This window comes from Oxyura jamaicensis, chromosome 3, assembly GCF_011077185.1.
Source record: "Oxyura jamaicensis isolate SHBP4307 breed ruddy duck chromosome 3, BPBGC_Ojam_1.0, whole genome shotgun sequence".
Taxonomy (NCBI): Eukaryota; Metazoa; Chordata; class Aves; order Anseriformes; family Anatidae; genus Oxyura; species Oxyura jamaicensis.
The window spans coordinates 62,261,703-62,281,465 of NC_048895.1; the positions used below are offsets into that span (position 1 = coordinate 62,261,703).

The 19,763-nt window shown below is 38.2% G+C and overlaps 1 protein-coding gene across 17 annotated transcripts in view; it reads left to right on the forward strand.

Moving 5' to 3' along the window:
• Positions 1-19,763, forward strand: part of PTPRK (protein tyrosine phosphatase receptor type K) — a 412,635-nt gene that overhangs the window by 76,064 nt on the left and 316,808 nt on the right. For all 17 annotated transcript variants that reach the window (XM_035320269.1, XM_035320276.1, XM_035320268.1 and 14 more), the window contains exon 2: positions 11,234-11,356. In XM_035320269.1, coding sequence (XP_035176160.1) covers positions 11,234-11,356 — 123 coding nt within the window. The remainder of the gene's footprint in view (positions 1-11,233; positions 11,357-19,763) is intronic.

Consider the following 19,763-nt stretch of genomic DNA (forward strand, 5'->3'; position numbering starts at 1 on the left):
TCTAACCTGCACTTCATCAGTTTGTCTATGAAGATCTGACAGAAAACCAAGTCTCGTTGGAGATCTGTAAGTAGTAGTGTACCCTGGGGGTCAATACTGGGCCCAGTCCTGTTTAACATCTTCATTAATAATTTGGATGATGGGGCAGAGTGCACCTTCAGCAAGTCTGCAGTTGATACAGAACTGGGGGAAGTGGCTGATAAACGAGAAGGTCATGTTGCTATCCAGAGACGCCTCAAAAGGAAAAATGGAAAAATGGGTTAATAAGAAACTCATGTAGTTCAGTGAAGTCCTGCATCTTGGTAGGAACAACTCCCAGTACCAGTATATTTTGGGGGTCAGTCAGCTGAGAAGCAACTTTGCAGAAAAGGAGTTGGATTTCCTGGTGGACACCAAGTTGAAACATGAACCAGTAATATGCCCTAGCCACAAAGAAGACTAATGGTATCCTGGGCTGAGGCAGAAGCAGTGTTGCCAGCAGGTCGAAGGAGGTTGATGCTTCCCCTCTATCTAGAACTGGTGATGCCACACCTGGAGTAATGTGTCCAGTACTGGGCTCACCAGTACAAGACAGATGTGAAAGGTCCAGCAAAGGTCCACCAAGATGATGAAGGGACTGGAACACCTCTCCTGTGAGGAGAGGCTGAGAAATCTGGGACTATTCAGTTTAGAGAAGAGAAGGCTTGGGGGAATCTCACCACTGTCTAAAAATTCTCAAGGGAAGGTACAAAGAAGATGGGACTCAGATATTTTCAGTGGTGCTTAGTGCAAGGACAAGAGGCCACGGGCACAAACTGAAACATAAGAGGCTTCCTCTGAACACAAGGGAAAAGGATTTTTATTTTTTTTTGCTGTGCAGGCTAAAACCATGCCAGCACTGGTACAGGCTGCCCAGAGAGGCTGTGGAATTTCCCTCCTTGGAGATCTTCAAAAGCTATCTGAACAGGGTCCTGGGCTCCTTGCTCTGGGTGGCCCTGCTTAGCAGGGAGATGGCATCCAGAGGTCCCTTCCAACCTCAGCCATTTTGTACTTCTGTAAATAGGGGGGCCAGTCCAACTGAAATCTTCCATTTGCTGATCTATATCTCAGCAAATCCTTTAAATTTCAAAACTTTGCTCTCTGGATATAGGAACAGAATCACAGAATGATTGAAGTTAGAAGGGACCTCTGGAGATCATCTGGCCATGACCCCTGCCAAGCAGGGTCATGTAGAGCATGTTGTACAGGACCCACACCCATGATGGTTTTGAATATCTCCAGAGAAGGAGACTCCACAGCCTCACTGGCAGCCTGTTCCAGTGCTTATTCAACCTCACAGAATGTCTGCATTTTCAAAATACGTTGTTCCTTTTTCTTGCGTTTCTTTCATGAGAATATTTTTGGATTGCATGAGAAGACTTGAAGTGCCCCGTACTGATTAAAAATGTTTATGACCGTTTTCTTGCTGTACCATGGGAAACTAGAGCATTAACTGCAAAGGGGATGTATCCTTATGATGTAAAAAGATTTGGCTTTTAGTTCAGCAGTGCCTGCGTGTAAAAAGATTCTTTTGATCTCAGTGTTAAACCTTACTCCTCTCAATCATTTGTCTGAGTTCTGTGATTCACTGCTAGCATAATTCTTCGTGTATCTTTGTGTCATATCTTGAAAGATCTTCTCTGAGAGGTTCCTGTTATCCTTTTCTCCTGTGACTCTGTATTTATACCATGCCTGAACTCTTCAGTCATCTCTCCAGCTTCTTGGACTTAGCTCTTTCAATAGCTTCAGAAACAATCTTTTTTAACAGCTTACATCATTTTCAGCATCAGTCTTTTTCATTTCCATGTATTTAATTTGATTTTCCTCTTTGCATGACCATTTACGATTTTATTCACAGTCTCATAAAAGCAGAACTCCTCAGTTTTATTGAAAACATTGTGCATATTTCATAAGGACTCTGAACACAAATACAGTTTTCTAGCACTGTATTAATTAGAATTATTTTCTGCCTCAATTTCTTGCTTTGTGCAGTCACATCTTCACATCTCCCATGCTTTTTTTTTTTTTTTTTTTTTTCCCCCCTACTTACCCCATTATTGTTTTCTTTTTGCTTAAGAGTTTATTTTCTTGTTACTGGACTTTCTATTTGCCCATCCTTGTCAATGGCAGGAATGGGGAGTAATTTCTGTAATTGTTCCACCTAATGCTCACCTCCTCCTAGGAAGTCCTCAGCTTTCATGTTGACCATATTCCTTATGGTCAACATAACCTTCTGTCAACATGTCCTTATGGTCAACTTTGTCCTTCTGTTCCTTGAGCCCCTTTTATAATGTAGTGTATATAATTTATTCACTCTTCCCTTATTTCCTCATTCGTTTGGCTTCTGCACTGGCATTGAGGTAGCTTCTGGTAGTTTATATTGACCTCAATTATGACTCCTTTTTGTGTTGCGTGGCTACTCCTACTGCCCAGCTGGAAACTTGTGCCTTCATCTGCTAGGCAAACTGTTGATACCTGTATCTGCTCTCAGTAAGAGATGGTTTTCAGAAGAAATTTTAATTAACCTATTTTTCCCCTATCACCATATTTTATGGTTAAACTCTCAAAATTCTAATAGGGTGGCTGATGTAGTTGTTAGGCCTTTTTTTTTTTTTTTTTTTTTTTTTTTTTCTGGTTGAATTGCTGACATGATTAATACAGCTAAAAGTTAGCTGTAAACTTTTTCCTTCCAAGTCCGTGTTTCACCTTCTTGTCTTGGTGAGCAGGCTACAAAATAACCTAGCACTCTGAATCTATAGAAGATTTTGTGATTTAATGTAATGGATGTTGGGCTGTCTTCACTCAGCACTCCTACTGAGTTTGATCGCATTCTTATCCATTAACTTTTAACAGCATATTGTGAGAGCATTTAGGAGAAATGCCAGAGACTGTGATATCTACATAAGATTTTCTATAAATAAGCATTAGCAGTGCCTTTAAAAAAGGTGTTATTTTCGGAAGTAGCATTCTAAGACCACATAGCCATAAATAATCAAAGTGATTGATTTCACTTTGGAGCTCTCAATTGTCTTTGAAGTCATAGAATTTACTTGCTGGCATTTTTCTGATTCTTGGTAGAGTCACAGAAATATGATATGACTTTACCCCACCTTATCCCCCCAGTATTTGTATTCAAATGGTGTATCTCTGTCACCAGTGCAATTGGTCAGAAGTCTGCTCACTGCGCAGGAGGAATACTAAAGCTCACAGCCTATGAGCTGAAATACAAAATATCCTTGGTGTTTTGTGATGTTGACAGTTGTATATTAATGAAAGTCTGTTCATAGCTTTATGAAACCATTGAATCTCGTAATAGTTTTAGGAATACCTTGTGAGCTGACATGGGAAATGCCCTGGTAGCTTCAGTATTGTAAAGTCATCTCCATGCATATGGCTATTTGCTCTTTATTGCCATGCCCATGCCAGGTAAGGATGAAGGAAACATGACAAACAAATTGCACAACTGTAACTCTCCACGGCTAGCAGTTCTTGCCTCTCTGATAAAGAATAGAAAGCTTCCCATTCCCTGAAGAACAGGAAGAAATTTAAAGGCACTTTTGTTCAGATTACATTTTGCTTCTCAAAGAAACTGAAGTACAGGCAGTGTAGTAGACACTGATCTTCTTCCCCCTTCATCTCCTCTTTTTCATCCTGTTCACTGATGGTAAATCATGGGAAGTTTTCCTGCAGCCTATCAATATTGTATCTTTTAAGATCAGAGATGAAGAAAGCGTTTCCAGACATAGTGTAGAGGTAAAGAACCAATTTTAATAGAAGCTCTCTAATAAATGGCATGGCCAGGTAGGCTACCTCTCACTGGGAATCTTCATTCTCTCCCAAAATCTGGGTTAGGATAAATGCTAGGATTAATAGTGGCGTCTTCTTGTGATGGTGGTAGGAAAGTATGTCTGTCGGCATGAGGCCCCCTGCATTCTCTGTAATTTGTACCTTGTATTTCACAAATTTCCATCTTTTCCTTTCTAAAATAAGCTACTGCATGCTATTAATAAGGAATATGGAAGACGGAAAAGTGTATGTATAGATTAGACTTAGTTATGACCTTATTTTATTTTTTGCTTTTATAAGTTATGGTACTACTTTATGGCTATTGGGGGTGTGGTTGATTTCTAATGTCAAAGTGATTTATATCATGTAGTGATTTAGGAGTGGTCTGGTGAACTTACTATTCTGAAATATTTACAGGTTTATTTAAGATTATCTTGACTGTTCTAACACCAAAACAAGTCTTACATTAAAAATCAAATAAAACTCCTTTAAGAATAATCAGACATGTTTTCTTTTAAGCTATTACTGTTTATATTCCAGTGGTGTTTCCAGATGAGGCCTAGAGTTCCACGTTCAGGTTAGTAAGTTAAGAGGATGATTAAAACATACTGATAATGGGAACAAAGCTAAAAAAATTTTAAAAGGTGTTTGCAGGTAATTGAGTTTACTTGACTTTTATTGCTCTTAAATATAATCAGTCATGCTTTGTGTAATGAATTCCAGTACTACAAAATAAGATATCACTGCAAAGAAGATAAATATAGTTAGTGCTTGGTATTGCTTCTCTCTGTAATGAAGGAGAACCTGCCATTTTCTTTAAGTGCCACAGTTTTCATGGTATTTTTTTTTAAAATTAAATAGCATTTCTGACCTTCTGTATTTTTAGATGCCATAGGTTAATGAAGGTTATTTCAGTTGTATTTCAGTAGGCAATACCGAACATAAGCATTTAAACATAAGTCATTAAAATTTATTCTCACACTGCATTAACAGCAATTCATAGTATATTCTTGAATATATGAATGCTCTGCACTCAGCATGTTTTAGAATGATTGTAACAGAAATAATGTGGGGCCTTGAAAAGACGAAAACATTCTGTGCTTTGAGGCATACTGTGACAGAAACAGGTAAATTAATGTGGTGGGTAGGTGATTTTAAATGCAATACCTGTTCCTGGATATATGACTGACAAGAGACCTGATACAGTGCCTCTGTCCTCTTCAAGCTTCAAATTCACCAATCAGCATGAGCAGAAAAATTAAATTTTCACAGGACTTTTATCTGACATCCCAGATAAACATAATTTTGTACTGGCTTCTTACCATGGAGCTATCTACTTTGATAGATTTAGAGGTAGTCATTATGTTTTTTGCAGCAGGTGGTGGAAAAAAAATAAAAGCATGATGTTAAATAAAAGGAGCAGTTTGTTCCAACAAGTCATTTGAAATTTGAACTGGATGAGAAAAGAGTATTTCATTCCTGGTATGACACCATCATACATACAAGTCCCAAAGAAACCATTGGTAACAGATCCCTGTATAAAGCAAAACTTATGATGAAGAAAGTTTGTTGTGTGAGTGTAGTATTAACTGTTCTTCTATACTAGATTTTTTTTTTTTTTGCTGACTCATCTTAGTCATCTACTTGGTTTTGGTGGGTGAATTTCTGGCTTTATAACCAACTCTTTAAAAGTGAGGAACATGACATTCAATATGTTACTAGTATATTTTGCATAACACCAGAGGTAGTGAGATACAATAATAGATCTCAAAAACAAACTCTCAGTATGTGTTCTTTCAGCTGTCCTTCTATACATGCCATTCTGTGGCAGAAAAATGCCTTTGTAATGCTGGTAAGTTACAGAAATCAGTAGTGAAGAACACTTGTAAAATCAATTAGAAACCAATCAGACTCCAATCAGTACTCCAGTGTCCTTTCTGTCCTGCCTGGTGCCAAAACCAGAATGTACAATTGTCTTTCATAGCTTTGTTACTAATTTCTGAAATTTAGTGCCAGGTTGGGTGAGAATGTATTTGGGACTTCAAGTAGTTAGATATGGTTACTATAGAAGACTTCAGAATTAGTACCTTGTTTCTGTTGTTACGTGTTCTTTGTCAGATTAGAAAAGTCTAGCCATACCATCCCCCTACTCCTTGGATATTAAAGGTCTATCTTTTTTTTTTTTTTTTTTTTTTTGGATGGCATAAGGAATGGCTGGTAAACGTGTATTATTCTTCATCAGCTTCTTTTATCATTTGCTATTACCTGAATGGTTTGGATAGTTTTTGTGCATTGCTTTTCGGAGTATATTTTAAAGGGCACTGGAGTTGTTAATGTCTAATTAAATATGAAAACTGGCAAACAGAATTTTTAGGTGGTGTGTGGGAGTAGTTTTGTTCATCTAGAAGTCATTAGATCTCCAGTATAGTATTTCTATAATGCCATTCCTAATAACTTTTATGGGTATATTAAATTTCATGAAATTTTGGTTTGCAGAACATTTAAAACACTTAAAACTGACTGTTTCTCATCTAAATAGTGGAAGTGATGTGGTCTCTAGGAACTGTAGTGATGATATTTGAATTTTTAGATTAAAAAATAATTCATTGAAAATCTGTATCAGTTTTCTGACCTGAGCTATTGAGCTGGTAGCCCACAGGAAAGTTGTACTGGATATCTATTTATTAGTGGGTGTTACAGGCACATACTTGTCTTAGTCTGTAGCATTTTTTTTTTATTTTTTATTTTTAATTCTCATAGGGGAAAAATGACTCAGTCCATCTTCTCTGTATAAAAAGATGTAGGAGATATCAAAATCAGAGCAGTGAGTACTGAGTACAGCTAAATAAATACCACAGCAATATTAAAAAACAAACAAACAAAGTAATTTGTTTTTGATTTCAAGTGTCTTTAAATACCTTTTTGTAGGTGATGTGTAAACCTGACTAATATGATCTTTTTTTTTTTTTTAATTTAGGTTAATCTTAAGGATTTTAAGATTAAATTTGGGTTAATCTTAATGACATGATTTCATGGAACTTTAATTTCTTTTTCCAGAGTTTGGTGTGGGATATTAATATTTTTTCTTTTTATAATGAACATTAAAGATTCTTTATCTTTTATAAATGAAAATGGGCATGTAGTCAGGAAATTTTTATGAGGCCAGCATGGTTTATCACTTCTATTTGAAGGATATTGAAAAGGAAAGTGTGAAAGTGTGAGAATTCTAGGTGTGCTTAACCTGAAGTTAATAACATAGTGAAGCTTATGGGAAAAGATAATGGAAACAGCGAATTGTTGATTTGCTTGGCTTCAGTGGAATATGAATGTTTCCCAGATACTTTTTCAAAAACCCAACAAATTGAGTTGACCTAAAATGCATTCAGCAGTTTGACAAAATAATGGTCCAGATTTAAAATTCCTTCTGTTTTCTTACCTTACATTTCCAGCAGTTGTGTCGTCAGACTACACGTTTCTGCTGGACTGCCTCATTTTCTTCTAGCTGTCAAGCCTTAGCCTCAGCTCCTCTGAAGCCAGGGCTGGGTTGCCCCCTCAGCAGAGCCCTGTCTGGCCTTTCTGGACCATGGCCACAGCTGATGGCAGCATCATTTGAAGGGAAGTTGCTGGCTGCCTTGTGTGCCCGTCTCCAAGCCCACATTGGGCTGTTGAGGTTGGACCAGTCTGGTCTAATGCTTTGATCCCAATGCTGCCTTTTTCTCATGGATGGTATTAGAAATGTAAGGTAAATCTGGATGTAGGTACTGCAAGTTCCAAGAGCGTTTGAATGTCAGTGCTGTGTGCTTCCTGCTGAGATATTGAGCAGAGGTGCACAAATCAATGTTTGTGGCATGCCGTGTGTGCTGATAGATATGCACAAATTCCATTAGCAGGGTAGTATTGAAGATAAATTGTAGGTTATACGTCAGCTGTAGCGAAAGGAAGGTGGTGGTGTTACGTAACTGGACAGAGGTTGGTAGTGGAGTACCTTTTTATTGAGCTTTGGGGAAAGTTGTAATTGTCAGAGCTGGAGATTTCTAACTTGTCATTTGTAGAAGATCAGCAGACTCTTTGCAAAATGTTAAGACAGGAGATAGCAATATGTATTTGATTTCAGCTGCTGAACCTCACTGGAAAGCACTAAGCATTCATCTAGTCTATCTTTCTTCTGCGAACAATGCTGTATGTTATTATGAACAGTGGTCCAGGAAGTGAATTAGGGTGCTAAGAAGTCCTGAACTATGGAATATTTCTGTCAGATGTGGTTTTAGATTTGGGTGATTAAATATTGATTTAAAATGTATATGGTTTTGAATAAATGACCGGGAACAAAATACATTACTTCAGGCTTCATCCATCCATCACCTCTTCTCCTTGTAGTTTTCCTTGCAGCTTGTTCCATGGGGTATATCGCCAAGTACCCAGAGTTACAGAAATAGCGTGCAGGCGATTGACAGTTAAGACAGAGAAGAGGAGATCCAAATTTGCACACGCTTTAAATCATAGGGAGTAACCTGCAGGGGTTTAAAATGCCTCATCGTGTTATACTGAATAAATAGCTACAGCACTGATTTTTACTTCACTTGCCTGGAAATGTCAAGTTTTGTTGGTAAGATGAGGAGGTGTACCCCATGAGGAGAAGCCATTGGTTTTAGTAGTTATACAGGGTGGATTTTGTAGCGGGTCAATAATCCATCTTGATAAACTTTGTTGGTGTGTACACAATAAAAGGACGCTGGCTTGTTTTGTTGATGCAGCGGTGGTGTGCTACACATGAGGAGCTTTGGATTGCCTGCTGTGTGTTAACAGGCTCGTTGTTATTACTAATCAGAACCTGATAACTAAAATTAATAGTGGGCACAAAGACGAGCAATTAAGAACATTCATCTTCCAAATGAGTCTGCAAGATTCATTGGTAGTTTAAATTTATATACTGAGGGCACTTAAACCATTAAAAAGGGTAATGGGTGCCCTGCAGGCATGTGCTTCAAAGCCATATGTCATTTTGGTGCTAGGACAGCAGACAGTGATAACTTCCCTTTAAGGGAAACTGCTATTCATTTATCAATTAAATGTTGAAGGAAATGTACATTTTGCTGTAGAGTGATCATAGCAGTGTATTGTAAGTTAAATCAAAGAACAAGATTTATGTTCTCAGCCTTTCTGGCTTTATAATGATAGATGTTAATTAGAAAAGTCTCTTGGTGGTAATATGGCATTGGAGTTGGAACTTTTGAAGGCATAAATGTTCCTTTGATGCATAAATATTTCTCCTTTTGCACTCAACAGTCTGACAGTGGCACTGATGTAGTAATCAACTCAGTACAGAGTATGGAATGTTGGTTCCGTTTTTGTTGTTGTTGAGCTTATGTTCTTGCAGTGTAACATTTGAGAAGGTTTTGCTGAAGTAGAACTGAATATGAAGCTGTAAGGTTTTATGGCACAGGGATTTAGCAAGAATTTTTCTAGAATGTAGAGTTTCTTTTCCCTCCTGGCGTCCTTAACTGGCCAACACACTGGTTAACAAGCAGTCCAAGGGATGTCCTGCGATGAGTATCTGACAGTGTTTTCAGAGAAGTAGAATTAGCTAAAACTTATGCTGTTTTGTCATTAATTCAAAATGACAAGTTTTGAATGAATTTCAGAACTATGGGAATTGAGTTCTCTCTCACTGAAGATGCAACATAATCTCAGTTTGGGACAATTGATACAATTGAGTAAGAAGGACATGCTCAAATATGAACGCTTTGGTTTTATAAGCTCTCTGCCTCTTATGTGAAAGATACACTCAAATACTCCATTGTGAGCAGGTAAAAATATTTTACTCTCAATCTGATGAAACATGTGCCCCGTCCTCCTTTCCTTATTCTCTGGCCAGTCCTCATTTCAGGCCATCTGTGTGTGTTCAGTAGGCAGGAATGACAGCAGTTCTTTGTTGTTGTCATCCTCCCTCTTTCCCACCTCCATCACATTTTCTTCTGGGATATAGCGTGGGCTGCTGAGAGCACTCATCAGACATGGTGTGGAGGTGACTCATCGTAGGGTGAAACTGGTATTTACCATAATGGTCTTTGTTCTTGGAACCTGCAATATTTGTCCCATATTTTGTATTTAAAAGTCAGATGGACAGTGGCGTAAAAACAAATGCTCCTGTTATTCTTCAGGTGTGTCCTCTGGTTTACTCTTTTAAAGGAGCACTTTTGGTTGTAACAGCTGTTATTTGGATTGATATGCCCAACCTACTGAGGACAGGGAGGAGAGGATGCAAGAAATGTCTCCCCTGATTTCTGAGAGATGTTTATCTCTTGAGTTCTTATGTAACTTCTTTTCTGAAATTAAAAATACTGCCTAAATAAAGATGAATGCTATGTATTTTCTCCTTCACTGTTTCAGTTTCTCCAGCTATTTTTGAGTAAAAGGAGCAAACTCAAGCACTGCATACCATGAATGGAGATAAAATGCTTCAAAGTTGTGCGCGTGACATCTGTATTTTCTTGCATCTATGTTCTACTTTTCTTTGACTGGGCTCTTTGGATTCTTTTGTTTCTTCTGTCTCAGACCTTGACCTCCTCTTCTGATCATCATGTTTTCTTCCCTCTCTTTCCCACCCTACTTAATTGCCTTCACTAGAAAATGTAGCTTAAAACAAAAACAAAAACAGAACAACAACAACCCCCCCCCCAAAAAAAAACTGTTTATGAAATGAAACAGGGCAAACACATTATTATGTTATATATGTTTTTTTTTTTTTTTCCACTCCATCTTTTATGTTAGTTTCCTTCTTCTTTCTGCCTGTCACTTCTCCTCATAACTTTTGTTGTAAGGTTTTCATATCTGTTGTTTATGTAACCCTGAAAAAGCACCTTTAATTTTCATTCTGTTATACTAGATTGATTTAATTAAGCAAGATGATCAAATTCATTTTGCAGTAATTATTTCATTTCTAAGTAGCTGTACTTACACTGCCTGACTGCTTTTGTTTTGGGCACAGTATTTATCCTTTTACTTGGTGTCTAGACTTGGTATGCTTTCAGTGCATCAGGGTTGTTGATTTTCACCATTAGTTTCCTAGCCTCGTCCATTGCTTTCTGTTTTCCCCTTGGTCTAGGCAACCTGTTGCTCTCTGTCCTGCAGATGTTGGGCCAGGTTTCACCTGGGATCAGGGACTCAGCCTGTGATTTCCTGCTCTGTCAGAAGGTGCTTTTGGGGGAAACTGGCTGCAGGAAGCAGAGATGTTGTAAAAAGAGAGGAACAGTGATGGATGAGCTGCTTGCAGACTTGAGCTTTGGGCAGGGAAGCTTGTGAGCCGTGCCATGGGCTGTGTGGGCTCCGTAGTTGTGTTTTGCACAGGTCAAACACCGGCATGAATCCTGAAAGATCTCTGCTTTTAAATAACTGTAGAATTGTAACTAATAACATGTTTCTTCCCTAGGGGGATGTACATTTGATGATGGTCCTGGGCCCTGTGATTACCATCAAGACTTGTATGATGACTTTGACTGGGTACATGTCAGCGCTCAAGAGCCTCACTATTTGCCACCTGAGATGCCTCAAGGTGAGAAACCCCAGGGATACTGAAGGAATAAGCTTCTCTATTAAAAAGTTCAGAACCTCATTGAATATGGCCTCAGGGCTGTGCTCTGTGATTTCCAATTTAAACTTTGTAATGGTGGTAATAAGAAATAAAACTAATAATTATAATAGTAAATCTTGTTAATTGGGAGACCTTCTTAAATGAAATCCCCCTTCTAAAGTGGGGTTGAGGGGGGACATAAGGAAGGGAGGAAGGAAGTGATAACTTTTTTATTCTGTGTGGAATTCCTGTTGACTCGTGGTGAAATTCTGCCTTAAATGACAGCTAATGTATTGATTGAATTATTCAGGCATGCATTAGAATAAAGGCTACATGCAAAAATCTATACTATCGTTGCGCCCTCCCCCCTCCCCTTTCCCCCCCCCAAACTGCTCATCATCTGAAGGTAATCAGAAAAGCTTTGATTTATGGAAATATTGCTATTGTTAATTAGTATTTAGGACAGGTAATGAATAACTGAAGAGGTACAGCCTACATGACCTTGCGTGTTCACCTTTGATGAACAGCTTAATCGGTGCTTCCCAGACAGCATGATATGCTGAGAAAATGAAAGCATTTGAAATTCAGCTACATTTTCCAATTAATAGTACATTAAGTAATTAATCATGCAGAGGAGGAAAAAAGGTCATGGCTATTTTATTTGTATCTAAAAGGTTTTGTGAAGTGAGATATGTGTGGAGGAGGAGTGGGAGATGTTGCCACACAGAAGTAACCTAACCTCTTCACCATTTCTTCTCCATTTTTTATGTATTGTTTTTGATTATTAATGGCTGTTAGTGTATGTAATTTTGCTTTTTAACTGCTAAATAGCTGGGTTCCCACTACTTTGGAGTCACTGACATGAGCAGCTGCTATCATGCCCCATGTCTTACAAAATAGGATAATGTATTAAGCAAGCTCCACGCTTTATTTAATGGACTGCTTGGTGCTTTAGGTTGGTGTATGGAAGAGTAAATTTAAGCCCTGAAGCATCAGCCTTCATGATGCTGATGGTCTTGTATTAACAAATTCAAAATAATATCTCCCTGAGGAAGGCAAAAATTAGTCACTTTTCAGTTTACATTTTTCAGAATTATGTGCTCTGTTAAAATGTTGTAGGTATTTTAATTGCTGTGGAAGCACCATTTTGTTTTAAAAAAAAATCTACAATCTGGTATTCTCAGACTTCAGGTATACGTTGTATAGGAAGAACAGCAATTTGAGGAATTTTATTTTGATTGAATCTAAATGACAAGATAGCTGCTTCTTGCATCTCCAGAACAACATACCTGTCATCCGTAGACAATCTTCAGAAGGAAATGACACGGTGCTCTCTGAGTTTGGCAACTGATTTCTGTTCAGTTCTGCTACAGACCTATTTCCTATGCATGCAGATCCTCCTGGAGGAATGGAGGAAGGTTTTATTTATTTATTTATTTTTAAGCATCTCTACATGAAATTTTGGCTGCTTAATAAAAACTAGCAGAATAATGTTTTGGAGATGGTCTAAAACAGGTAGAAAAGTGGCTCTATTTTTTGCTTTTTCTTTTGGTTAGAATTCCAGACTACAAGTGAGCAAGCAGTCTCATCTGATGAGATACCATTAAGCAGTTCACCACCTTCAGATTGCAAATCTATGCTGTATTCCTCATTTGTTTGAAATAGTACCATCTTCAATTTTAAATTGTCAGAATTTAACAGTTCTGAGATGAGCATTGAATTCCTTTGGTGGGTTTGCAGGAAGTGGAGCAGCAGGAGGGTTTAAGCAAAAGCAGAAGGGAAATAAATGTATGTAATAATCTGACATGCATTTTTTTTTCCACCTTGCCTGATTACTGTTGAAACTTGAGGTTAGAAAGGACTACTCAAGAAGAAGTTACCCAAGTAGAATAAGATGTGGTAATGAAGGTACAGGTAAAATTAAACTACTGCCTGAATTGTATTTTTTTCCTAAGCTTCTAAGCTAGGAATCTCCTAGGGATCAGAGTTAGCCCACCTTTTCCTGTGCAGTGTGAGAATGAAAGAATAGAAGGGTTTCCAAGAGCAGTGCGGAAAGCGAAGTCCTAAGGTAGAGTCTATTGGCTCCTCGTCTTTTCTCCTCTGGCTATATAATCATTTAGATGGTCACAAAGCCTCTTAATTCTTGTGTTGAAGTCCCCTCTGTGGACATCCTTTGCAGTGTTTGCAGTCTTCATCTCTTATATCTCTTGGGAATCCAATCCAATGTCCTGGCCTTGCCCTTAGCTGGAGAAATATGTATTCCAGTGCAGCTTTGTCTCTGCAGGAGCACTGTTTTAACACTTTGTAAAAAGGTAATTCCCTTATGCTGACAATGCAGTTTTCAGGGCTCTAACTTTACTAGATTCACCCAGAATCATTGTAGTCACAGAATATTATGCTCAATTTTCAAATGTCAATTTTTAGTCTTTAGTACATTCAGAAAATCTTAGGGGGGCTGAGGGAGAGGGAGAAAAAGACGGGTTAAAATGGAAAAAAGGGAGAAATTGGGGTATTGAGTTCATGTTTTTCTTTTGATTCAAGGAAGCTTTTTTATTCAATGTTTTGCTTTGGAGAAGGATAAATCATAGGAAATTTCAGACCTAATGGCACATGTTATGGAGTGCTATGAAAATGTGAAAGCTTGTCATAATGGAAAGCATTTTGCAGGTGTAGTAATAGTAATCATTATTGGTAAGACAAGTGTAATTACTTCTGAGTAATTAAAGCAACTTCAGATTTTTTTTTTTTTTGTACTGACCTACATTGTATTTCACAAATTACGAGTGAAGGCAAAAACCACTTAACTCCTATTATGGGAAAAATAAGTGCACATGATGATTAATTTAGAAATAAAATGAATAGTTAAGGAAGGTGGTTGCGTACAGCTTTAAATACCAACTTGTAAATGGTTAGAACTGCAGCTTACGTGACAAAGCGTTTTGGATTACCTATTAAAAGCTTGGAAAACATCTGTTGTCCAAGATCATATAAAAGTGACTGTGCTAGATCAAGCTGATGATATGCTGTTTTTGAGAGTGGCCATCAGACGTTGCCTAGGGAAGGGTTGTAGAAGAAGGGTGAGTGTGTGCTAATAATTCCCTAGCATACTCTCCCAGTTTCCAGCTGCTCAGTATTTAGGAATTTCCTCAACCAGAATCAGTCATTATTTTTAATGTTCTCAATGAATTCATGTTTTTCCTTGTCATCTTTGTTTTACTCTTTGTGAGTTCCTGTACAACTTACAGTGGGCTCCAGTAACAGTGCCAACACTAGCTACAAATTATGGGAAGAAACATCTCTTCTTATTAATTGTTTTACATGCTATTTTGATTTGATGTGTGTTGATACCTTGTACTGCAACAGGAAGTGAGCAAATATGATTCCCAATCACCTTCTCTGTGCCATTCCATTTGTTCGGATACTTTTATAATATGCATGCATGTTTAAAACTGCACCCTTCTCCCAACATCATGATTTCTAGGTTCAATGGCCTATCTATCTAGTTCCTTGTATAGAAATAGTTCCACAGCTCAAAAGCCGCATTTTGTATGAGACAGGGTTATATTCTTGTGTGAGGCAAGTATTACATTTTTGTAGACACAGTGATGGAAATGTAGTTGAAGTATCTACCTAATGGTCTTTATAATTCTGAAGAAACATCTGTATGTTGAAGCAAGCCCTTTAGATCATGCATATGCTTTCAGATATATGTGTTTCATACATTGTACAGTACAAGATAGGAATTAGAGATTGCTGTTAAGATGAAATCCAATTTTGATATGGATTTTTTCCAGTTGTAGTAGGGAAGTATTTATTATGTGTGGATAAATTTGTTCTGTATAAGACAGCATATTTAATAGTGTTTCCTTATGTCACTGGGGATTTGTGAAGGGGTGGTTTTATCCATGTTAATATATTTACTGATGGTTTTACCCTTAGATAGAGAAGTTAGGGTATTTACCCTGGTTATTTTGCCTGTTAAAAGCAGAGTAACTCTGAGGCTATGCAGGGTCAGGGCATGAGAGTCTGTAATGGCCTTCATGATGGGGAGCCACTTAATGAAGGGCTTTTTTAATGTGAGGGCTATTACCCTCCTGGATACAAATGCAATTTGAAGAATGTCTAAATTATAGTGGACAATAGCGACGTGCTGAGATGGACATCTTATTTCTGATCTTTTAGATGGATAATGTTCCCGGATTGGATATGTGGCAATTTTGTGAGTTAGTCTTCTAGAAATCCAGGGAAAATAAATTAGGCATAGTGGGGGAAGTTCTTAGTTGCACTTACTGTTTAGCATGGCTAAAGGAGAACAAATTAAATCTCTACAGATGTACCTTAGTATTAGATTGTTTCACAAATGCAAAGTTTATTTCTTTACTGAGAAGAATATTGCAGGGATTAATTTTGACTTTGCAGAAATCACTTATGACCTTGCATGTTGGCCCATTTTTAAGAATAAAACTAAACTCACTGCTCTGTGGAAATAAGTAAGTATTGAGCCTAACAGCTTTGAACGGTAAAAACTTGAAGATTCAGGTTTAGGCTGAAGTTTTGGGCTCCCTAGTGGAAGACTGCACGGTTAACTCAGAACGAAGAACATACACTATGAAGGGCAATGCAAATGGGAAGAAGCGTGTTGACAAGTAATCTTAAGCCACACTTTCATGGTAATTGCTTTTATATGGGTTTTAGGCAGAACGTCTGTGGCTGCTCATTTCCGTATCCTGTCATTCCCAGAGGCATTCTCATGTTGCTGCCTGCTCCCAGTTGCTCTGACATGCATGTGATTGTGCAGCAAATTGGGTCAGGAACTGGTGTGGTTTAAAAATAATAACTCAGGAAAAAAAAAAAATAATTATTTGGAACAGGTCAGTTCATTGATCCAGTTCGTTGCGTGGCTGTAAAAAGAGTTGTGGGTGGGTACAGGGGTCGGGTAAACCTCTGGGGCGCCTGAAAGAAATTTAAGAATTACACGCTTAAGTTTGCGTGTGACTTTAATTTTCCTGTACGATTAGAGTTGAGATATTTGTTGTGATCTGGAAGGTCAGCTGTGCGCCATTTAAGTTCTGCCTTTTACAGAAATGAAATAGCTTTTGTGTCACCTGCATGACCCCAAATGAATTTCTGTACAGGCCCAGCATGTTCATGAAGTGTATAAATGAGAGAGGGGAGCTAGAAGGTCATGAAATTTGTGTTTTAATATAGATTTTTGTATGAACATGGCTCAGGAAGGAAAGCTGTAATGTGTAGGTCATATAGATGAGACTTTTGGCCTTTTACTTCACTTAAACCTGATTTTTCTCCTGTAGAAATGAAACCACCAACCCATGAATAAATTTAAATTGTATGGGTATGTATGGTTGCCATAAGACAAATGTTAATGGGGTAGCAGTGCCTGGTGAAAGCCATGTTTTCTTGAGGCTTTCAAAAGAAGTGAGCTATGCAAGTAGGCAGAGAACACTGAGCCCACCATGGATTCCTGAGCTCTTCCATGGAGACACCGATCAGCGCATGATGCGCTAGCTTGCTGTATTGCACTACAGAAGAGTGAAGTTCAAACAGAATGCTGTCTGTGTCTTGTTATTTTAATGGACAGATGAACAAAGTTTACCAGTCCACTGAGCAGTTGACTACTAACTTCCAAAGGTTTTGCAGCTGTATGGATTGCATTGCTAGTATAAAGGTAATAGATCAGAGAAACTGTGCACAAGGGAATTTATTTACTGATCCATGGATTGGCAAATGCAGTTCAGGAAGGTAGGTAGTGGTTTTAAAGTTTGACCATTGAAAGCGTATCTCGATCATTACATATGAAATAAACTGTAAAAGCTTGGATCTGTGTTTGGGGCTGCTAAGAATTTCTATTTCTCTCCTCCTTTTAAATTTTCTATGTGATGGGGTAGATACACTTAATTTAAATGGTCTGACAGATATTTTTTTTTTTTGTCTTCTTTCATACTGCAGTCTTCATACACTCCTTGGCACCAAATGTTAACTGGTATTTGTATGCTGTTTAACTAGTCAATATACTAAAGATCCTACATAATTTGAGGTACTTCTGTTATCAGAAAGAGCATATTTTACTGCTTTTCTTACTCAGTAACCTTTATGGTTGTTTTTTTTTTTTTTTGTCTGTATTATTTGTAAGTAGCATCTTTAACAGAAAGCAGCCTACCTTGTTAGTGCAGTGCAATTAAAGTCTACCAAAAGAACACATGTAAACATCCTGATCCTATTTGGCTTGCTATGTACAGTGCATTCATCAATCTATTGACCAATTCCAAGGGTTCCCTGTTTTCAAGCACGCTTAACTTGGTATAAAGTGAAGAGAGGAGGGGCACAGGGAAGGCTTTACAGTTGATGCAGTGCTTTTGTACATTTAGATAAGCTGTGTTTTTATCAGGTACTTTAGACACAGGATTAGTGAAAGCAAGGTTTCTGTAGTAATAGAAATGACTCATATAAGTAACACGTGCGTGCTGTTTTTCCATTCATTGACACAGATGGATTAATTCTGTTTCCTTTAGATAGTGAAAGAACATTTAAAAAAGATTATTTTGTGCAAATACAGCAAGTACGCTTTACCTTCAAGGCCAGCTGCTATATGTAGAGTAATACTTGGTTCCTTTTTTTCCCTTTATAGTTAAAATATTACTTTGTTCAACCATAATTCTGCTTCCATGAAATATCTATTTCCAAAAAAATAATTTGTTTTTGAATAACTTATTTTTTTACTTGCTTATATGCCTCAAGTGAGTGTATTTTACAGGCTTTGGTTACATTTGAGAACCTGTCAGTTAGTTACTTTGAGCATAGGGTAACCAACAGAAGCTGTATAAAGTGCTGCCTTCCAAAAAACTGTTCTTTCTCCTTTCCTCTTTTTTTGTCCTAGTATAGTATTTTAAGTGTGTTAGTTTTTCTGAATCTGCGGTAACAAATCAAAGCACGGTGAAAAATATGTTTGCCTCAGAGTTCTGAAGAAGTAGGTTAATTTTCGGCAAATCTACCTCTGCCGTGTTGTTGCCAAAAGTTACAAACATTACCATGTGCTGGTGTTACCACAGCAGTCATCAGCGTTCTTGCCCATGATGCAGCGTGGTGCAGCTCTCTACTTCACATATCAGCATCACGTGAAGTTCAGATCACACTGCCTGTCACTGTGACCACTTCTGGGCAGCTCTTACCGCTATGATGCAGAAGCCCAGGCTGAAAGTGGAAAAGTTTCATTGGTGCTTATAGAGTCAGCTGCTGCATGAGGGAGCTGCAAATGTCAGTAAGTGGCGTTACCTGAAGTTGCTATCTTGATAGTCTTGTGAAGGGTGGACAAAAAGCAAAATGGTACAGTGCTAGCCTTTCAGCGTTGAGGGAAAAAGAGTTTGAATAGCATGTTGTCAGCTTGGAAGGTGTTGCAGATTGAGGCATTTAGCATTCAGTGTTGAGGCTGGAAGCCTGAATCGTGGTTGAGGAATAGCACTTGTTTGGTTTCTCCCTGCTTCTCTGAATGGAGAGGAGCAAGCCAGCCCAGCTTTTGAGTGCTGTCTGCATCCTGCTGTTGTGCCCTTGTCATAGTTTTCTCTCTGAGCCTGCCTTTTTTTTTTTTTTTTTTTTTTAATTCCTCCTGAAGGTAACAGTTGTTTACCTTGCTTTTGGATTTTTGGCTATTTTGTAGTGTAGTGGAGGTCCAGGCCTGACCTAAGGTAGTGCTGTTTCTCATGCGGCTTCATTTGGCTCAGAGCATGGGCACAGCTCACTTGCTCCTGCCCACAAAGCATGGCATGGTATAAGCATATCTAGTAATTTATGTCCTGTCCGTTTGGCACTGTTTGGCCAGACTCTTCCACAGAAAAGATGAGGCCAAATAGTGCACTTGTACTGTGTTTATGTGGTTTCTCCTATCTGGTGTAGGTCTGGGTAGCTTCCTTCCTTCCCTTCCTACTGCAGCCACATGTTTCTGGCTGCTCTGTTCTTTAGCTTTGACATTTCTGTAGGTTGACCTGACTGGAAATCTTATTCCTTGCTTTTCCTTCCCACTCAGCTGTGTATCATTTTTTAGTAGTCCAGTGAATGCCAGATTGAAACAGCAATGTAACTACAGGATGGCCTGCAGGAGATATAGAAGAAACCAGATTAGCAGTAGGAAAAAGAAATAATATTGCTGGTTAGAACAGGGAAAATAAAAAATAGATCCCACACCCTGTTGGGTGAAGCAGTGAAGGAGTTAAGATGATGGTGTATGAAAAAGAAGTGTTAAGGCAAGATGGAGGTGGGTAGCGGGGGGACTGTAATAGAATGGGTAATTTACAGTGGCTGCTGATGCAGATTACTGCTCAGCAATAATCTCCAGAAATACCATAGATGGGTAGAGGTCAAGGTATTGTAGTAACCC